At 36.0% G+C, this 20,791-nt stretch overlaps 1 protein-coding gene across 3 annotated transcripts in view; it reads left to right on the top strand.

Annotated features, from left to right (window-relative positions):
• LRBA (LPS responsive beige-like anchor protein) overlaps window positions 1-20,791 on the top strand; it is a 1,009,660-nt gene that overhangs the window by 166,622 nt on the left and 822,247 nt on the right. For all 3 annotated transcript variants that reach the window (XM_037830797.1, XM_037830798.1, XM_037830799.1), the window contains 6 exons: window positions 7,553-7,674; window positions 7,764-7,890; window positions 8,507-8,626; window positions 10,408-10,554; window positions 17,146-17,343; window positions 17,529-17,662. In XM_037830797.1, coding sequence (XP_037686725.1) covers window positions 7,553-7,674; window positions 7,764-7,890; window positions 8,507-8,626; window positions 10,408-10,554; window positions 17,146-17,343; window positions 17,529-17,662 — 848 coding nt within the window. The remainder of the gene's footprint in view (window positions 1-7,552; window positions 7,675-7,763; window positions 7,891-8,506; window positions 8,627-10,407; window positions 10,555-17,145; window positions 17,344-17,528; window positions 17,663-20,791) is intronic.

The raw sequence follows: 20,791 nt of genomic DNA, 5'->3' as shown, positions 1-20,791 counted from the left end.
GGTACTTGATTTTTTTAGTTGCTATTGAAAATGGTATCTTTTTCTTGAGTGTCTCTTCAGTTTGTTCATTTCTAGCATATAGAAACATTACTGACTTATGTGCATTAATCTTGTATCTCGCTACTTTGCTAAATTTGTTTATTAGCTCTAGTAGCTGTATCGTCTATTTCTCAGGGTTTTCTAGATATAAGATCATATCGTCTGCAAACAATGACAGTTTTACTTCTTCTTTTCCAATTTGGGTGCCTTTTATTTCTTTGTCTTGCCGGATTGCCCTGGCTAGCACTTCCAGCACAATGTTGAATAACAGTGGTGACAGCGGGCATCCTTGTCTTGTTCCTGATCTTAGAGGGAAGGCTTTCAGTCTCTCACCATTGAGTACTATGCTGGCTGTGGGTTTTTCATATATGCTCTTTATCATGTTGAGGAAGTTTCCTTCAATTCCTACCTTTTGAAGTGTTTTTATCAAAAAGGGATGTTGGATTTTGTCAAATGCTTTTTCAGCATCTATTGACATGATCAATTGATTTTTCCCTTTTGAGTTTTTAATGTGTTGTAATACATTGATTGTTTTTCTTATGTTGAACCATCCTTGCATGCCTGGAATGAACCCCACTTGGTCATGGTGTATGATTTTTTTAATGTGTCTTTGGATTCGAATTGCAAGTATTTTGTTGAGGATTTTTGCATCTATATTCATTAGGGAGATTGGCCGGTAGTTTTCCTTTTTTGTAGCATCTTTGCCTGGTTTTGGTATTAGATTGATGTTAGCTTCATAAAATGAGTTAGGTAGTGTTCCATTTTCTTCAATGTTTTGAAAGAGTTTGAGTAAGATTGGTGTCAGTTCTTTCTGGAAAGTTTGGTAGAATTCCCCTGTGAAGCCATCTGGCCCTGGGCATTTATTTGTGGGAAGATTTTTGATGGCTGATTGGATCTCTTTGCTTGTGATGGGTTGGTTGAGGTCTTCTATTTCTTCTCTGGTCAGTCTAGGTTGTTCATATGTTTCCAGGAAATTGTCCATTTCTTCTACATTGTCCAGTTTATCGCCATACAGTTGTTCATAATATCCTCTTATAATTTTTTTAATTTCTTCAGGATCTGCAGTTATGTCACCTTTTTCATTCATTATTTTGTTTATATGGGTCTTCTCTCTTTTTGATTTTGTCAGTCTAGCTAGGGGCTTGTCAATCTTGTTGATCTTCTCAAAGAACCAACTTTTGGTGATATTTATCCTCTGTATTGTTTTTTTGTTCTCTATGTCATTTATTTCTGCTTTAATCCTTGTTATTTCTTTTCTTGTACTTGGTTTAGGATTGGTTTGCTATTCATTTTCTAGCTTCTTCAGTTGATCCATTAGTTCTTTGATTTTGGCTCTTTCTTCCTTTTTAATATATGCGTTTAGTGCTATAAATTTCCCCCTTAGCACTGCTTTTGCTGCATCCCATAGGTTTTGGTATGTTGTGTTCTCATTTTCGTTCGTCTCTATATATTTAGCAATTTCTCTTGCTATTTCTTCTTTAACCCACTGATTGTTTAGGAGTGTGTTGTTTAACCTCCAGGTATTTGTGAATTTTCTAAGTCTCTGATGGTTATTGACTTCTAATTGTATTCCATTGTGGTCAGAGAATGTGCTTTGAATAATTTCAATCTTTTTAAATTTATTGAGGCTTGTTTTATGTCCCAGCATATGATCTATTCTGGAGAAAGTTCCGTGAGCACTAGAAAAGTATGTGTATCCTGGTGATTTGGGATGTAATGTCCTGTATATGTCTGTTAAATCTAATTCATTGATCAGATTGTTTAGGTTTTCAATTTCCTTATTGGTCTTCTGTCTGGTTGATCTATCTATAGGAGAGAGTGATGTGTTGAAGTCTCCCACAATTATTGTGGAAACATCAATTGCTTCCTTTAGTTTTGCCAGTGTTTCTCTCATGTATTTTGTGGCACCTTGATTGGGTGCATAGACATTTACGATTGTTATTTCTTCTTGCTGAATTGCCCCTTTTATTAGTATGTAGTGGCCTTCTTTGTCTCTCAAAACATCCCTGCATTTGAAGTCTATTTTATCTGAGATTAATATTGCTACACCTGCTTTCTTTTGGCTGTAGCTGGCATGAAATATTTTTTTCCATCCTTTCACTTTCAGTTTCTTTGTGTCCCTATGTCTAAGATGAGTCTCTTGTATGCAACATATTGATGGTTCATTTTTTTTGATCCATTCTGCGAATCTATATCTTTTAATTGGGGAGTTTAATCCATTTATATTCAACGTTATAACCGTGAAGGCATTTCTTGAATAGGCCATCTTATCCTTTGGTTTATGTTTGCCATATTTTTCCCCTTTCTCTATTAATATCCTTTATTGTACCCATACCGAATCTCTTTAGTACTGAACCTTTCTCCAAGTCTCTGTGTCCTGTCTTTGTTTCTCTGTCTGTAGGGCTCCCTTTAGTATCTCCAGTAGGGCAGGTCTCTTGTTAGCAAATTCTCTCAGCATTTGTTTGTCTGTGAAAAATTTAAGCTCTCCCTCAAATTTGAAGGAGAGCTTTGCTGGATAAAGTATTCTTGGCTGGAAATTTTTCTCACTCAGAATTTTAAATATATCGTGCCACTGCCTTCTCGCCTCCATGGTGGCTGCTGAGTAGTCACTACTTAGTCTTATGCTGTTTCCTTTGAATGTGGTGAATTGCTTTTCTCTTGCTGCTTTCAGAACTTGCTCCTTCTCTTCTGTGTTTGACAGTGTGATCAGTATATGTCTTGGAGTGGGTTTATTTGGATTTATTCTATTTGGAGTTCGCTGAGCATTTATGATTTGTGTATTTATGTTGTTTAGAAGATTTGGGAAGTTTTCCCCAACAATATCTTTGAATACTCTTCCTAGACCTTTACCCTTTTCTTCCCCTTCTGGGACACCAATGAGTCTTATATTTGGACGTTTCATATTATCTATCATATCCCTGAGGTCCATTTCGATTTTTTCAATTTTTTTCCCCATTCTTTCTTTTATGCTTTCATTTTCCATTCTGTCATCTTCCAGGTCACTGATTCGTTGTTCAACTTCCTCTAGTCTTGTACTATGAGTGTCCAGAATGTTTTTAATTTGGTCAACAGTTTCTTTAATTTCCATAAGATCATCCATTTTTTTATTTAGTCTTGCAATGTCTTCTTTATGCTCTTCTAGAGTCTTCTTGATTTCCTTCATATCCCGTACTATGGTCTCATTGTTCATCTTTAGTTCTTTGAGTAGGTGCTCTAGGTGCTGTGTCTCTTCTGGTCTTTTGATTTGGGTGCTTGGGCTTGGGTTATCCATATCGTCTGGTTTTTTCATATGCTTTATAATTTTCTGTTGTTTTTGGCCTCGTGGCATTTGCTGAACTTGATGGGGTTCTTTTAGGGTTTGTAGACCTATTGAAGTCCTTATCTCTAATTTATCAGATCTACAGCTTCGTGGAGTACACTTTCTCTAACTAACCAGCAGGTGGCGTCCACGAGCCACCTGTTCTCCACAAGCCAGTTCTCCCCTGCTTAGCCTTTTTGGTGAGTGGGGGAGTGAGTCTTGTGGGGCCCAATTGGTGTACCAAGCTTGCGTGTGTAGTTGGTGTTGCCTGCCCTGTATGTGGGGCGTGTTTCTGGCAGTCGGGGAGGGGGGGGTGGCCCTAACAATCAAATCTCCCTGGTGATCCTAGATTTTTAAAGCTGCTGCAATAGTCTAATCCTTCAGTTCAGTCCTGCCACAGTTTGTCTCTCCCGCTGACCCACAAGTCCTTGGTATTGGCGTATGGCTCCTGAGACTTGCAAGTGGGCCCCTCTTCCAGGCTGTGCACCCCGGGTCCTCTGTTGAGGGATGACTGTGCTATGTCACAGGTGAGTGCCGTCCCCTCAGGGCAGTTCTGGGCTGCTGGGCTGTGTAGGGAGGCTCCCAGTCTGCTCAAATGATGGCTGAATGGGGCTTTGTTAATTCACACTGCTCCACCTTCCCAACTCTGGGACAATCAGCTGAGGTTGCAGGGAAGGCTAATGTCCACGCCCAGTTTTGTGGTGTGTGCCTGTTATTTGAAGCCCTTCCATCACACTGGGTTGTCTGGTGCAGCTCTGGGCTATGGGGCTGGCGATGGGCAGGAGTGTTTCCTGTCCACCAGGATGGTGGCTGTGAGCGGACACCCCCGTTTTCTTGGGAAGTTGTGGTGTTTAGTGAATTTTCTCAGCCACTGAATTATTGCCTTTTGTCTCAGGGTTCTCTTAGTTCTGCTCTTGACTTGACGTGCCCAAATTGAAAGTCTTTGAAGCTTTCTGTATTGGGCTTAGATTTCGCTGATCTCAGCAGTTCGACATTTTCATGAGTGTTGTATGAAGTAGGCCCAAAGACAGATTGCTCTGTGGTGTCCAGTCCACGCAGTTCCTGGCTTTCTACCTACTTTCCTGGAGGAGTAACTAAAACATACAGCTCACCAGTCTTCCATCTTGCCCCGCCTTCAGTATATCTCACCCTCATTTTTGAAAGACAGTTTTACCAGATACAGATTTCTTCTTGGTTGGTGATTTTTTCCTGTTAGTACTTTAAATGTTTCATTCCACTGCCCTCTTGCCTCCGTGGTTTCCGATGAGAAATCATTACTTAATCTAATTGTTGCTCTCTTTTATGTGGCACATTGCTTTCTTGAAGTTTTCAGAATTCCCTCTTTATCTCTGGCATTCTCCAGTTTGATTATAATTTGTGGTATGGATGTATTTGGGTTTATCCTGTTTGGAGGTCTTTTAGTGCCTTGGATGTGTATATTCATGTCTTTCTTTAATTTAGGAAGTTTTCAGCCTTTATTTCTTTGAATATTCTGTCTGCCCCCTTTCCTCTTTCTTCTCCTTCTGGGATTCCCACAGCCTATATATCTGTATGCCTGCTTTGTTCTTTGTACCTCTCACACTGGATTATTTCAACTATCTTATCTTCAAGTTCACTGATTCTTTGTTCTTTCTTCCAGCTTAATCTGCTGTTGAAACCCTCTGGGCAATTGTAAATATCTGTTCTTGTGGTCTTCAGTTCTTTTTGGTTCCTTTTCGTGATTTCCATCTCTCTATTGATATTCTCTTTGTGTTCATCTGTCGTTTTCTTGATTTCCTTTAGTTCTTTTTCCATATTTTCCTTTAGCTCTTTGACATATTTAGGACCATTTTTTGAAAATTGTTGCCTGGTGTATCCCAGGTCTGGCTCTCCTAGGTGATGGTTTCTTATGCTTTAATCTTCTCCTTTGCCTGGGGCATTGTTGCCTGTTTGCGTGTTTTGTAACCTTTATTAGAAACCTGGTCATTCTGATGTTTTAATATGTTGTTGGAATTTAGACTCTGTGACATCTGTTCCTTAAGCTTATATCCAACTAGTGTTACGTCTGAGTTTTCCTTTACTGTCTGAAGCTAACAAAAAAGAAGGAGGAAAAAAAAAGAAAACATCTTTCCCAGTCTCTGTAGATTGACCTGCTCAAATTCTCTCCTTCAGGGCTTATCCATGCAATGGGTTGCATGAGAATAGGTGCAGGCCAAAGCATTTGGGCCTTCCTAATCCTTTCTGGGCTTGGGTCTAGTCTAGGGCATGTGCTTGTGTCCCCAGGAAATCCCCTTTTACAAGGTTACAAATGTCCCTTTTTCCCTGAGAAAGAGTTTCCTCACATTTCTAGGCCCTTCACTGTATGTCCTACAGCAAGTATTCCCTTACTCTATAAAGTATGACTTGACTGCTTTCCCACAGTGTTCTGTAGAAGAGTTTTCTGTGTTGCTTTCTACATGCAGGGCAAATTCTGGGATAGTGAATCCTTCGGGCCACAATAGATAGGGCCAGACATGCATGCTCCTGGCATAAGCAGGCCACTCTGCTCCTTCTCTAACTGGGACCAGGGCTCTGCACTGGGAGCTCATGCTGGCTTCTTTTGGGGCGTGGCCAGCCAGGGTGACACAAGGGTGAAAAAAAGGCTTGTTCTTGATTCCGCACTTGCCCTGTTACTACAACCCTTTAATTGTTTTCTGTTACTTGAGAAAGATGTTTCCTCAAGTTCTTACTGGTTTTTCAAAGCTTCTTGTTGGGTGATTGAGTCCTAAACTGTTTAACTCTGCCATTTTCCATGTTTAAAGTTTTGAGAAACTGTCAATTTGTTTTCCCAAGTGGCTGTGTCATTTGAAAATCCCACTAGCATTGTATGAGCGTTTCAATTTCTCCACACCCTCCACATCTGGTGTTTTGATTATAGTTATCCTAGTGTGTGTGAAGTAGGATTTCATTGTGGTTTGATTTGCATTTCTCTAGTGACTAATGATGTTACATCGTTTCCTTCACCTTTTGACCTTTTTTTTTTTTAAAATCTTGGTGAAATGTCTATTCTATCCTTTGCCCATTTTTTAATGGGGTTATTTGTGTTTTTATTATTGAGTTGTAAGAGTTCTTTATATATTCTGTATACAAGTCTCTTTTTTAGATATATTATTTGCAAATATTTTCTGTCACTCTGTTCTTGTCTTTTCACTTTTTTGATGATATCCTTTAAAGCACAAAACTTTTAAATTTTAATGAAGTCTGATTTATTTTTTCTTTTGTTGCTTATGCTTTAGGTGTTGTGTCTAAGAGGGCTTTCCCTAATCCAAGGTCACCAAGATTTACTCCTTTGTTTTCTTATCAGATTTTATAGTTTTAGGTCTTACATTTAGGCCTCTGATTTATTTGGAGTTAATTCTTGTGTACGGTATAAGGAATGGATCAATTTCATTCTTTTGCATGTAGAGATCGTTTTCCCAGCACCATTTATCAAAAAATAAGTCTTCCTCCATTTAATTTTCTTGGCACTCATGTTGGAAATCAGTTTACCATAAATGTAAGTATTTAGTTTTGGTCTCAGATTTATTCCATTGATCTTTATGTCTGTTCTTATGGCAGTACCACAATGCCTTGATTGCTCTATCTCTATAGTAAGTTTTGGAATCGGATGTGCAAATCCCCCAACTTTGTTCTTTTTGTCAAGATTGTTTGGGCTGTTCTGGGGCCTTTCTATTAAGTAGTTTGATTTTTTGAGTAGAAATTTTAAACCAAGTGGTAAAGCCATTTGTATAGTGACTTTTGAATGCTATTCAGAACTAAGTGTTATGAACTAATTCTCTTCAGTTTGACATTTATGGTTAAAATATGAAGCATATATCAAGGTTTTTCCCCTACCTTTTTCTTTCCTTTCAGGTCCATCCTTTTCTATTCTAAGACTTACATTTCAGCAACAAATTTCCAATTTTATATCACTACCTCTCTTTTATTTGGAATCTCTTTAGATAGTTTCATTCTAAGAAATGAAGCAGACAAGTCGAGTGTGTCCAGCAGGTCACACTGAATATTTCTTTTATTTAATTAAATTAATGTCATTACTTTTTATTTGGGAAAATTTGGCAGTTATTAAAAGTCTTGTTCCAGATATTTTAATCATGACATAGAAGAATATGATGTAGTAGAAATATATATAGCATTGTAAAGTCTAATTTTCATAATGTTTTTCACAGGAGTCAGTAACTCAAAATTTCTTTTATTTAGGCTATTGCATTACCTCCTATAGCCAAATGGCCATATCAGAATGGCTTTACATTTCATACCTGGCTTAGAATGGATCCTGTAAATAATATCAATGTGGATAAGGATAAACCATATTTGTATTGGTATGTATTTCTGTAACTGACCAGTGTTACTACTTTACTTTTAAAATGAGAAAAATATTTAAAGTTTAAATGAAAATCATTCTTCATAGTTTCAGAACTAGCAAAGGTCTTGGTTATTCTGCTCACTTTGTTGGAGGCTGTTTGATTATAACATCAATAAAGTCCAAAGGAAAAGGGTTTCAACACTGTGTGAAATTTGATTTCAAGCCCCAAAAGGTATGTGAACTTACTGACTCATAGTTAAGTTAACAAGTTATGCTAGCCTTAAAAGTTCTTTATTTTAATGTTATTGGCATAGGATGTGGTCAGTCACAGCTATGTTTATACTGTTTCAGAAAATGAGGTTGGACAGTTGTTGAATTCTCTATTTTGGATAGTAAGAAGATTGGATAGTTATTTATAGACTTTAAGGGAAGTACAGGGCAAGAATATCAAAGGCAGTCGTTTTGGTAGTGCAAATTTACTCTGTTCTTTTATACCTTGAAATTTAGAGGTTAACAAATGGTTCCTCAACAACATGTGTATGTGTATAAAGTAAACATAGCAAAATGTTAACAACTGTGGAATATATGTGGGTGGGAAAAAGGGTATTTGTAGTAGACTTTCAAAATTTTGGTACATTTTTGAATTTTCTTAAAAAATTTGGAAAATAATTTAGAGGCTAAGTATGCATCTTTTGAGATCCCCCTGAATAAATATTGTAGAATTTAATAAAGGGGATTCTTAATTTATTTTTGTGTTTAATTGCAATTTATCCTTTAGTTTTTACTTATTATCAACATGGTATAATTATTGTGAACATTATTTTTTTAAATTGTTTTTGCTTACTCAGTGGTATATGGTAACTATAGTTCACATTTATAACCGATGGAAGAACAGTGAGCTTCGGTGTTATGTGAATGGCGAGCTAGCTTCCTATGGAGAGATAACATGGTTTGTCAACACCAGTGATGTAAGTAATTTGAAAATGTTACAGTAAAAACATTTTTTTAAAAACAGGAACTTTTCAAATAGGAAAAAATTTTAGAACTTGTATATAAATTTTGGAATACCACAATGATGGCTTTTTGTAATCATACTTTGGTTAGCATTTTAATTCATTAATGAAACTGTGTTAATGGGTCACGTAAGATATTTCATAGTCCCAGTTTTAAAATTATACTTGGTAGGGTAGAGAGAAGGATTTATATGTAACTGGCTGTACCTTGAGAGCGTTTGAGTCCTTGGGTCATGGATCAAAATAAACTTGTGAGTTTTTATGAATGAGTTTGATGATGCATGCTTAAAATTAACTTTTGTGTATAATGAATAGCTACTATAGAAAACAGTTATGTTCTAATTGTTTCAGGATTCAGAAAGAAATCCATAGGTTAGAATGTAATAAAAGTGCTCTCATTTTTTTCCCCTAATTACAAAGCAATACATTCTTTTTAAGGAAACCTTGAAAAATGCACTATTAACTCCTCCTTTCATATCCTTTGCTACACAGGTTTACATTTTGAGTAATATTAACCTTCAGAGCTCGGGTTCTTTTGTCAGACAGAACTTGGTTTGAATCACTGCTCTGTCACTTAATGGCTATATGACCTTAATCTATTTAGTCTTAGTTTCTCAACTACCTCAGAAGGTTGTTGTGATGATTAAATGAGATACTCTACTAAGGGTTCCTTATATAGAATAGGTGCTCAATAAATTTAGCTCTCATTTTTTTTAATATGAAAGAGAATCAAATATGCGTACTGCTTTGCAGTCTGATTTTTTTCTTCAGTAACTTTTATCGACTGCTTCTTATATTTCAGACGTTTTGATCATTTCTTGTATTTTCTAAAACTCCCGGTGAGTTTATGAGATAAATACTATTATAATCTCCATTTAACAGATAGAGACTGAAGCACAGAGATACTAAGTAACTTGCCAAGGTCAGCAGTGTATGAAGTGGGGATTTGACCTAAGTGGTCTGGCTTCAGACTCCCAGTGCTAATAACTTCTCTATATTCTCTAATGTCAAAAAATACATTTTCTATCATTCATTTTAATAGTCTTATGGTAGGAAATGTTACTTTTAAAGAGGCACAAATAACTTTTTTTTTCTCTTTGTTTTACACATGGTTTAAAAAAAATGTGTCATTTGCAACCTGGACATTTTTAAGAGGATTTTTTTATGTTAGGAAAAAAAAGGCCTGCTTTTCTTGATTTACACATTCCTTTTGAGAGATTGCCTCTGCTCTCATGCTTTTACCCATCATCTATATCTTGATGTCTGTAAATATCTGTCTTCCTAACTTTAACATATTATTGAACTTACAGAACCCAATTGACAACTGCTTCTCTGATTTTTAACTCGGTCCACATTAGCTCACAGAAAAGGCCAATTCTGTATATCCCGAACCTAACTCATTATTTTCCTAGTTGGACCAAAGCCTGTACTTCTATCTGGATTTTTGGTTGTCCAAGTATGACCATCAGATTCCTTAATGATTTGTCTAATACCTTTTCCTAGATCCAGTTAGTCATCACATTTTGTTTATTGTACTTTTGGAAAAATCATATCTCCTTTTCCTGATCTACATTCCAGGTGGGAATGAGTAAAGTGAAATGCTAAATGAATTATATTAATCTATTTAGACTATAGATTAGAATGGATAAAATATTTATAGCAATATAAGTTTTTATTATTTCTGGAGGAGAGAATTTTTTGTTTTTTTCTCTGATAAAATCTGTTTTCTTTCACAGACATTTGACAAATGCTTCCTGGGCTCCTCAGAAACAGCAGATGCTAATAGGGTGTTCTGTGGTCAGATGACCTCAGCTTACCTTTTTAGTGAAGCTCTTAATGCAGCTCAGATTTTTGCTATTTATCAGCTGGGCCTGGGATACAAGGTACTTTATTTAACTATTCACTGTTTAATCAATGTTAGATGAGCTTGATTTGAAGGTAGGTGATGCATGAGGTGAATTATTTTGCGTTACCAATCTGTTTGCTGAGGTAACCAGAGACCCACTTAAGGAAAGTCATAGGGGTGCTGAAGTTATTAATTTTTGAGGTAAACACAGTGGCAATGTATATGAGATACTAAATAAACTACTAGCTCAGGTTTCAGTGTTAGTTCATGCTGCATTTCTCTGATGATGTCATATCTTTGCATAGCTAAATTTTTGGCAGTTGCTATGACAAAAAAGCAAGTACTCTGTGAAATCAATGTGGACCCAAAAATGAGGGTGTTGATGTGCAATTTGATTCCAAGATTTGAGAATTGTGCAATTCTCAGAATATGCATACATCCCATTAATAAGTGCTTTTGCTTATTTAAGAATGAAGCAAAAATGTTTTTTTCCCTTTCAACTTGTGCATTTTTTTTTTCAAATGGGTACTAAATTGTTAGGATATAAAGTTGTTTGGACCAAAGCACTTAAACAGAAATGTTCACTATTTATTTTGGCTCAGAGTTCCATGAAGAAATTTAGGAGATGCTAAGAGTGACATGAACTGAGAAAGTTTGGGAATCTCAGGGTTAAGACATTGCTAGTGTAGGGTTTGGTTGCAGAGGGTGAGTTAGTGTTTGCTATGTTCCTTTAAAAAAATCAACTTTATTGTGTTGCTTTACATACAGTTTACATACAGTAACATCATATGTTAATTGAGTTTTGGCAAAAGTATAACTTCAACAACAATCAAGAAATAGACCATTTCTGTCACTTCAAAAGGTTCTGTTGTGTCCCTTTCCAGTCAATTCCTTTTACCTTTCCAATCCCTCCCCATTCCTGTTAACAGGCAACCACTAATTTTTACTTTGTCACTATAGATTAGATTTGTTTTTTTTTAGTAAATGGAATCATGCAATATGTGTTCTTTTGAGTTTGGTTTCTTCTCAGCATGTTTTGAGATTCATCCATGTTGTTTTATGTTAGTAGTTCCTTTTGCTGAGTACTATTCCATTGCCTGAATATGTATCAATTTTAAAATTCACATCTACTGATGGACATTTGGTTGTATCCAGTTTGTGCCTATATGAATAAGCAGTTATTTAACATTAGTGTACAAATCTTTGTGTACACATGTATTTTCATTTTGTAAATACCTAAGAATGAAATTTCTAAGTAGTATGATAATCAAAATTGCCAAACTCTTTTCCAAGGTGGCTGTACACTTTTACCTTTCTACAAGTAGGGTATGAGATCATATCCTTGTGCCACATCCTTGTTAGCATGTGGTATTATTAGTTTTTAAAATATTGGACATTTGAGTACCTCATTGTAGTACCTCATTGTGGTTTTAATTTGTATTACTCTGATAACTACAGAGTTGAGCATCTTTTCATTGCTTATTTGTCATTTGTGTATTTTTTTGGTGAAGAATCTGTTGAAATCTTTTGTTCATTTTTTTGTTGGGTTATTTGTTTTCTTATTATTGAGTATATTGAGATTTCCTTATTTTTTCTGCATGTGAGTGTTTTATCACATATATGCTTTGCAGATAGTTTTCCCCAGTCTATGTATTGCCTTTGGTTTTTTAATGATGTCTTTGGAAAAGCAGAGGAATTTTATTTTGATGAATTCTAGGTTATCAATTTTTTTTATGGTCTTGCTGTTTTTGGTTCCTAAGAAATATTTGCCTACTCCAAGGTTGGAAAGATTTTCTCTCATGTTTTCTTCTGTAATTTTAATAATTTTATCTTTTACATCTAGGCCTCTGATCCATTTCGAGTTAATTTCTATGTACGTTGTGAGTTAAGGTCAAGGTTCATTTTTTTCCCCCATAAGGATACCCAGGTTTTCTAGCACTATTTTGTGTTTTTAAATACTTTTCTCTCCTCATTACATTACTTTGACATCTTGAAGACTCTATTCTATTCTATTCTATTCTATTCTATTCTATTCTATTCTATTCGTTTGTATGTCTTTTCTTATGCCATTCCACACTGTTTTGTCTATTATAACTTTATATCAATTCTTTAAAATAGGAAGTCTAAATCTCCCAACTATCTTCCTAAGTTTTCAAAATTGTTTGGGCTCTTCTAGGTCCTTTGCATTTCTATATACATTTTAGAGCCAGTTTGTCAATTTCTACAAAAAAGCTTGCTGGAATTTTCTTTGGGACTGCATTGGATCAACATATAAATTTGGGGAGAATTGACATCTTACTGAGTTATCCAATCCATGAGCACAGTTTATCTCTCAATTTATTTAGGTTTTCTTTAATTTTTCTCAGCAATATTTTGTAGTTTCCATTGTATAGTTCTTGTACAATTTTGTTAAATGTATTCCTGAATATTTTGTGTTTTTTGGTTGATATTAGAAATTTTTTTTTAATTCAACTTCCAATCATTTGTTTCTACCATATAGAAATACGGTTGAGTTTTGTTGATTGTTCTTTAAACCTTAAACCTTGCAAAACTTGCTTTTTAGTTTTTGTTTAGCTTTTAGCTTTTTCTGTAGATGTTTTAGAATTTTCTGCATATAAGTTCATGTTGTATACAAGTTTTACTTCTTTCTGTTTCTTGCCTTTTTGCACTGGATAGGACCTCCAGTATAATATTGAATAAAAGTGGAGAGTGGATATTTTGTCTTGATCCTGATTTTATTGGGGGAAGCATTCAGTCTTCCACAATGAAGTACAATATTATCTTGGAACCTGTTCTGGTTTGCTAAAGCTGCCGATATACAAAATACCAGAAAAGTATTGGCTTTTATAAAGGGATTTATTAGGTTACAGATACAGTTCTAAGGCCATAAAAGTGTCTAAACTAAGGCATCAACAAGAGGATACCTTCACTGAAGGAAGGATGATGGCTTCCGGAACACCTCTGTCAGCTGGGAAGGCACATGGCTGGTGTCAGCTGGTCCTTAACTTTCAGGTTCTGATTTCGGAATGGCTTTCCCCAAAATATCCCTGGGCTTCTGTCCCTCGTCGCTTCTCTCTCTCAGCTCCTGGGCTTCCTTGTTTGTTTTCCCAGGATGTTTCTCTCCAAGTGTCTGGGGGTCCTTTCTAAGGTTCTCTGGGGCAAACTGGGCTTCATCTCTTAGCTTAGCATCTCTAAACATCTTTCTGTCTGCATCTCCAAGTGTCTGTGTTGGCTCTTAGCTTCTCTCCAAAATGTCTCTCTCAGTTTCTCTGAGCTCCTTCTCTCCTTGAGCTCTCTAAAAGGACTCTAGTGATCTAATTAAGGTCCTTCTAGAATGGGCAGGTTCACACTTCCACGGAATCTAATCAAAAGGTCTCACTTACAGTTGGGTGGGTCACATCCCCATGGAAAAAAATCTAATCAAATGTACCACCCTAATCAAAAGACTAATAAGTCTACTTCCACAAGATTGCATTAAAGAACATGGCTTTTGTGGGGACATAATAATTCAAACCAGCACAGAACCCTTGTTGAAAATCAATTGATTTAAATGCCTGTATTATTTCTGGGTTCTCAATTTTGCTCCATTTTTCTATATTTCTATTCTTATGCCAGTACCACACAGTCTTGATTACTGTATCTTTGTAGAACATTTTGAAATCAGTGTGGGTCCTCCAACTGTGTTTTTCCTTTTCAAGATTGTTTTAGCTATCCTGGGTTCCTTCCTTTCCATATGACTTTTAAGATCAACCTGCCAATTTCTGCAAAAAAGGTATCTGGGATTTTGATAGGTATTGGGTAGATCAATTTAGAGAATATTGCCATCGTAACAACATTAAGTTTCCAATCTATTTGCATGATATGTCTTTCCATTTATTAGGGTCTGTGCTGGTTTGAATGTATTATGTCCCCCAAAACGCCATTATCTTTGATGTAATCTTGTGTGGGCAGCTGTATCAATGTTGAGTAGATTGTAATTCTTTGAGTGTTTCCCATGGAGATGCAACCCACCGAACTGTGGGTGATGACCGTGATTGGATAATTTCCGTGGAGATTTGACCCCACCCATTCAGGATGGGTCTGACTTAGTTCACTGGAGCATTATATAGCTCAGACAGAAGGAGTGAGCTTGCTATAGCCAAGAGGGGCACTTTGAAGAATGCACAGAAGCTGAGAGAGAAACTGCAGTTTACAGAGACATTTTGGAGATGGCCTTTGAAAGCAGACTCTTGCTCCAGAGAGGCTAAGAGAGGACAAATGCCCCAAGAGCAACTGAGAGTGACATTTCTGAGGAACTGCAGCCTAGAGAGGAACGTCCTGGGAGAAAGCCATTTTGAAACCAGAATTCTGGAGCAGTTGCCAGCCACATGCCTTCCCAGCTTACAGAGGTACCCGTGATGCCATTGGCCATTCACCAGTGAAGGTACCCGATTGTTGATGACTTACCTCGGACACTTTATGGCTTTGAGACTGTAACTTTGTAACCAAATAAACCCCCTTTATAAAAGCCAATCCATTTCTGGTGTTTTGCATTCTGGCAGCATTAGCAAACTAGAACAGGGTCTTCTTTAATTTCTTTTAGTGATAATTTGTAGGTTTCAGTGAACAAGTCTTGCCTTTATTTTGTTAAATTTAACTTAAATATTTTTCCTTTTTGATGCTGTTTCTTAATTTCATTTTCAGATGGTTCGTTGCTGGCATATAGAAATACAATCGATTTTTGTATATTTAACTTCTATCCCGCAACCTTGCTGTATTAGTTTATTAGCTCTAATAGTTATGTGTGTGTGTGTGTGTGTGTTTGTGTGTGTGTACTCCTTTAGGTTTCTGTAGCTAAGATCATGTTTTCTGCAAATATAGATATTTTACATTTTTCTGTGTGGTTGAGATATCACTTATTTCTTTTCCTTGCCTAATTGCACTGGTTAGAACCTCTAGTACAATGTTGTATAGAAAGTGGGAGAGCGGACATTTCTGTCTTTTTCCTGATCTTAGGGGAGAAATATTCAGTCTTTTGCTGTTCCGTATAATGTTGGCTGTGAGTTTTTCATAACTTTGTAAGTTTGAAAAAGTTCCTTTCCATTCCTAGTTCATTGAGTGTTTTTATCATGAAGGGATGCTGCTTTTTGTCAAATGCTTTTTTCTGCTTCTATTAAGATAATTGTGTGATTCTGTCCTTTATTTTATTAATATAGTGTATCACACTGATTGCTGCTCAGATGTCGTACCAGCCTTGCTTTCTGTCTTGGTTTAAATCTGTCTTTGTAATGGTATATAATCCTTTCTGTATGTTGCTGGATTTTGTGTCCTGGTATTTGTTGCGTATATTCCCACCTTTACTTGACAAAATAATACCAAGCTTAATGCAGCAATATTTAGGTTTCATAGATTCTGGCCAAATTATTTTGCATAGCAGTTAGAGGTAGTTCTCTTCATACAATGATGATGTGTAAAAATTCACTATAGAAAATACCTCTTAAGATTTAAATTTTTGCAACTATTTTTCAAGTCTTATGTAATTTTGAGTTAATGATAGTAATTTTAAATTCTTAAAATTTAGAAAAATTTCATTTGAAGACATTGGATATTGTGTTGTTCTTTATCGAAAGTTAAAAATCCAGGTTATGATTATTAAATGAACTGTTTTGATAAATAGTCGATTTTTTCTTCTTTAGTTTGAGTTAGGTTTTCTGCTGAGTCTGAAAAATAATGTTACTGATTTTATTATTACCCTATTTTCAGGATGATTTTTAAAGAAAGCAGTAAAGATTTGTTACTAAGGATGAATATCCCTTAATTCCACAGACTTCAAATAAAAATGTGTTTGTTTGGATGTTTCTTTAAAAAAAAAAATGCACCTGCCATGTTAACCTACAGTATTTCATATAGAATCAAAAAGTAAAATTTGTACTTGGGCTGGTTTTAAGGTTTTACTGTGTCACAAATTAGTATTGTAGTCTCTAATAATTAATTTCTTTGGACTTCCTTAGTTTCTGCCTCTGGAAAATGGACTGTGTATTCTCCAAAATCATATGGCTGTTGTTGGATAAAAAATGACAAATAGGTTACCTTTTTTAGTTTGCCTGAAGGGCATTCTCTCCAATAACATTTATCCCCACTATAATTCACCTTTTTTTACAGTTTTTTTAAAAGACTGTTAAATGTGTGCTTAAAAATTTGTCAGGAATTTATTTAGGACACAGAAATTTTAGAAAAATGAAATGTATCAAAGTGATATATTTAATAACTTTCCTTTGACAGTTTCATGTAAAATCATAGGGTAAAGAATCTTCCTGTTGTGATTCATATTTTATTTTTAAGGCAGTATTGAATCAGAATTCATAGGCAGTTAGAGAAGATATTCCTTCAAGTGCTTTCAGAGGTTGCAGTTAAATTTTTAAGTTTTATTTTTATCCTGGTCTTGGATTTCTTAGACTTGGTTTCCATTACAGCTTTAAAATGACTTCAGCCTATTTTCAAAATAAACAGCTATGGCTTCCTATTAAATTTTGTTAGAAAAGTTATCAATGGTATTTTTCTTTAAATGTTTATACATGTGATGATTTATATTTATATTTTCTTTTTGTGGCATACTACCTTAACTCTTCTCTTTTCTATTAATTTTTAGGGTGTATTTAAATTCAAAGCAGAAAGCGACCTCTTTCTTGCTGAACATCACAAACTTTTATTGTATGACGGCAAACTCTCTAATGCCATTGCATTCACGTACAATCCTCGGGCTACAGATGCCCAACTCTGCCTTGAATCATCCCCTAAGGATAATCCTTCAATTTTTGTTCATTCACCGCATGCACTCATGCTGCAGGTACTAACTATAATTTTTTACAAATATTTTCAAGGGTAAGTTTTGATGTATTATTGAGGTATATTTAGTAGCTGTTATTAAACAGATGAAATAACATTTTAGTGTTCTTGCATTACAGTTGTGCTTCATTTTTAATTGTTTTGGAAAATAATCACCGGAACTTTTACTGTCTTCTTTTTTATAAGGATGTGAAGGCAGTTTTAACACATTCCATCCAAAGTGCTATGCATTCCATTGGAGGCGTACAAGTGCTTTTTCCACTTTTTGCGCAGTTGGATTATAGGCAATATTTATCTGATGAGGTTGACTTAACTATATGGTGAGTATATTTATTTTTTTTCTATAATTTGGTATAAGAATTGCTTTCATTACTGTTAAGTTGCAGATTATCTTCTCTGCCCTTCAAGTTTGTTGTACAGTTAAAAGAGATAATATATTTTAAAGAAATTTGCGAACTACAAATGGTATTAAAAATCTATTTCAGTAATATTAGTATTAATTTAGATTGTTACCTAGTGAAAATATGGAAACTCAAAAACAAACATAGTAAAGTTGCTTTGGAATAGAGGTATGAATGGTGATAATGGATTTATCAATAATGAATTAAGTTTTGTCTAAAGTTGTTCTAATGCAAAAGATATTTTAAATTGTTACTTGGCAGTTATGGGGATTTACCTTTTTGTATTTTAATTATTTATAACTGAATGCATATAAGTAATTGAAAGCCAAAATATTTTATGGTGCTAGATAAGAGATGATTTAGTCTTTTTTGTTAGTAGACTGAACATTTGTTCCATTTTGTCTCCTCTCTTTTGTTGTATCTAGAAAGATAAGAGCATATGTATTGTAGAATAATTTATAGAACATGGGATGGGATGTCTAAACGAATTTCTTATGGCTGATTTTGAACCTATATTTTCTAGTGAAACTATTTATAGTAAAATAATTGTTGCATTAATTTTTCAAGATATTTAAATGAGTATTCCAATCTCTCCTTTTGAAATTTTCTATCTTTGGTATGTGTTTTTTGATGTCTATCAATGTATATAATAAATAATGGAATGATTTCCCCAAGGTTATATTTAGGCTAGAAAGATACTATTTTCAAAAAAGGAACTAGCCTTCTAGTATTTGAGTACATTTAAAGTAACAAAAAGAAAATTACCTTTGATGTATTAATACTTAATAGAATTTTTTTGTGTCTCACTCTAAAACCTTCATAGCTGTGGATTCAGTCCTTTTCTGTGGTTATCCTTCTTTTTATTATTTTTTTTCCATCATTTCTATTGGAATTGCTAGCATTTAAAAGCACTGATGTGAGAGGAGGTTGGCTGCTGGATGTGCTCTCTCTTTTGTGGGACTCTGAAAGCTTTTGAGTAGGAGATAACAGTTGACTTGTTCCGTTCCCTTTATATTATCTCTAAAAGTTATGAGAATTGGAGCATGACTGTAGCCCCTTTACAGTTTAAAAAGCCTTCAAGATTGGTGAATTATGATTTTCCTGTTGGATCATGAACAAGCTTCTTTAGTGTTCAAGACCCTTCAGTTTGTCTCCAACTTAACTTTGTTCCCCTAACTTCCCTGTCATGAACCTTCTGCACCATTCAAACTAGGCCAATCTGGAGGCATAACACATTTTGAGGATTTCTACCCTAGTCCTTTTGCCCCATACTTCTTTTCCCTTCTTTTGGCTCCTGTTCTAGTTTGCTAATTTTGCAGAATGCAAAACACCAGAGATGGATTGGCTTTTATAAAAAGGGGGTTTATTATCCTCCACATGTAGTCTGGGGATCTCCTCAGCTAAGTATTCCAGGTTGTCACTTTCAAATTCTTCCTTCCATCTGACACCAGGACTCAATTTTGCCAAATTCCCTGCCACTTTAAAACAAGGATCGCCTTTCTTCCAGTTTGCAACAACACATTCATCATTTCTGCTCAAGTCCTCATCAGAAGTATCTTTAGAGTCCATATTTCCATAAGCAGTCTCTTTAAAGCAGTTTTGGCCTTTTCTATCAAGCTCCTCACAGTTCTTCCAGAATCTTCCCCTTATCCATTTGAAAAGCCATTCTAACATGTTTGGTATCTGCAAACTCAGCAGCAAAATCACCCCACTTCTGTGGTACCAGAATCTGTTCTAGTTTGCTAATGCTGCAGAATGCAAAACACCAGAGAAGGATTGGCTTTTATAAAAAGGGGATTTATTTGGCTACACAGTTACAGTCTTAAGGCCATAAAGTGTCCAAGGTAACACATCAGTAATCTTTACAGCTCCTAAATCTCCAAATTTGAAAATACCTGCTTATCTAAGTTACATTAGTTCTTCAAGACCTTAATATACTTGTTAATGTGTCATTTCTATTACTTGTTTTTGTACATTGCTGTTCTAGTTTGCTAATGCTGCAGAATGCAAAATACCAGAGATGGATTGGCTTTTATAAAAAGGGGGTTTATTTGGCTACACAGTTACAGTCTTAAGGCCATAAAGTGTCCAAGGTAATATATTGGTAATCAGGTACCTGCACTGGAGGATGGCCAATGGCGTCCGGAAAAACTCTTTTACCTGGGAAGGCACGTGGCTGGCGTCTGCTCCAAAGTTCTGGTTTCAAAATGGCTTTCTCCCAGGATATTCCTCTCTAGCAAGCTTGCTCCTCTTCAGAATGTCACTCACAGCTGCACTGAGTTCCTTCTCTTTGAGTCAGCTCATTTATATGGCTCCACTGATCAAGGCCCACCCTGAATGGGTGGGGCCATGCCTCCATGGGAATATCTCATCAGAGTCATCACCCACAGCTGGGTGGGGCACATTCCAAGCAAATCTAATCAGCACCAAAACGTCTGCCCCACAAGACTACATCAAAGATAATGGCGTTTGGGGGATTCAATACATTCAAACTGGCACATTCCACCCCCTGGACCCCAAAGTGACATTATCCCTCCATATACAAAACACATTCGTCCCATCACAATATCACAAAAACCCAAATCATTTCAGTAACAGTAGTTAAGTACAAGATCCCATCAAAATCAATTACAGGCGTGGTGGGTCCTAAGGCATGATTCTCCTTTAGCTTTGGATCTGTGGACTTACAAAGGACGGACAGGCATAGGATAAACATTCCCATTGCCATAAGGAGAAACAGTAAGGAAAACAGGGCTAACAGGACCAAAACAGTTCCTAAAACCCGCAGGACAAACTCCATTAGATTTCAAAGTCTGAGAGCCATTTACAGAACAACGTTGCATCCTTGGGGCTTGAGAGAGCAGGAATCTAACCTTTCCCAAGGGCCTTTCTGGCAGCTCTTTCCTCTCCAAACACTTGGGTGAGTGCTCCAACGTATCCACACATTGGGGAGACCACCTTCTCGGCCCCACCCTCCGCAAACATTGGGGCAGCTCCCGGATTCCCTTCCATCTCCAGGGCACATGCTCAACCCCTTCAGAACAATGT

The sequence above is a fragment of the Choloepus didactylus genome, chromosome 3 (genome assembly GCF_015220235.1).
Source record: "Choloepus didactylus isolate mChoDid1 chromosome 3, mChoDid1.pri, whole genome shotgun sequence".
Classification (NCBI taxonomy): Eukaryota; Metazoa; Chordata; class Mammalia; order Pilosa; family Megalonychidae; genus Choloepus; species Choloepus didactylus.
The sequence above is the reverse complement of the archived record's forward strand: the minus strand, read 5'-3'. Positions and strand labels throughout refer to the sequence as shown.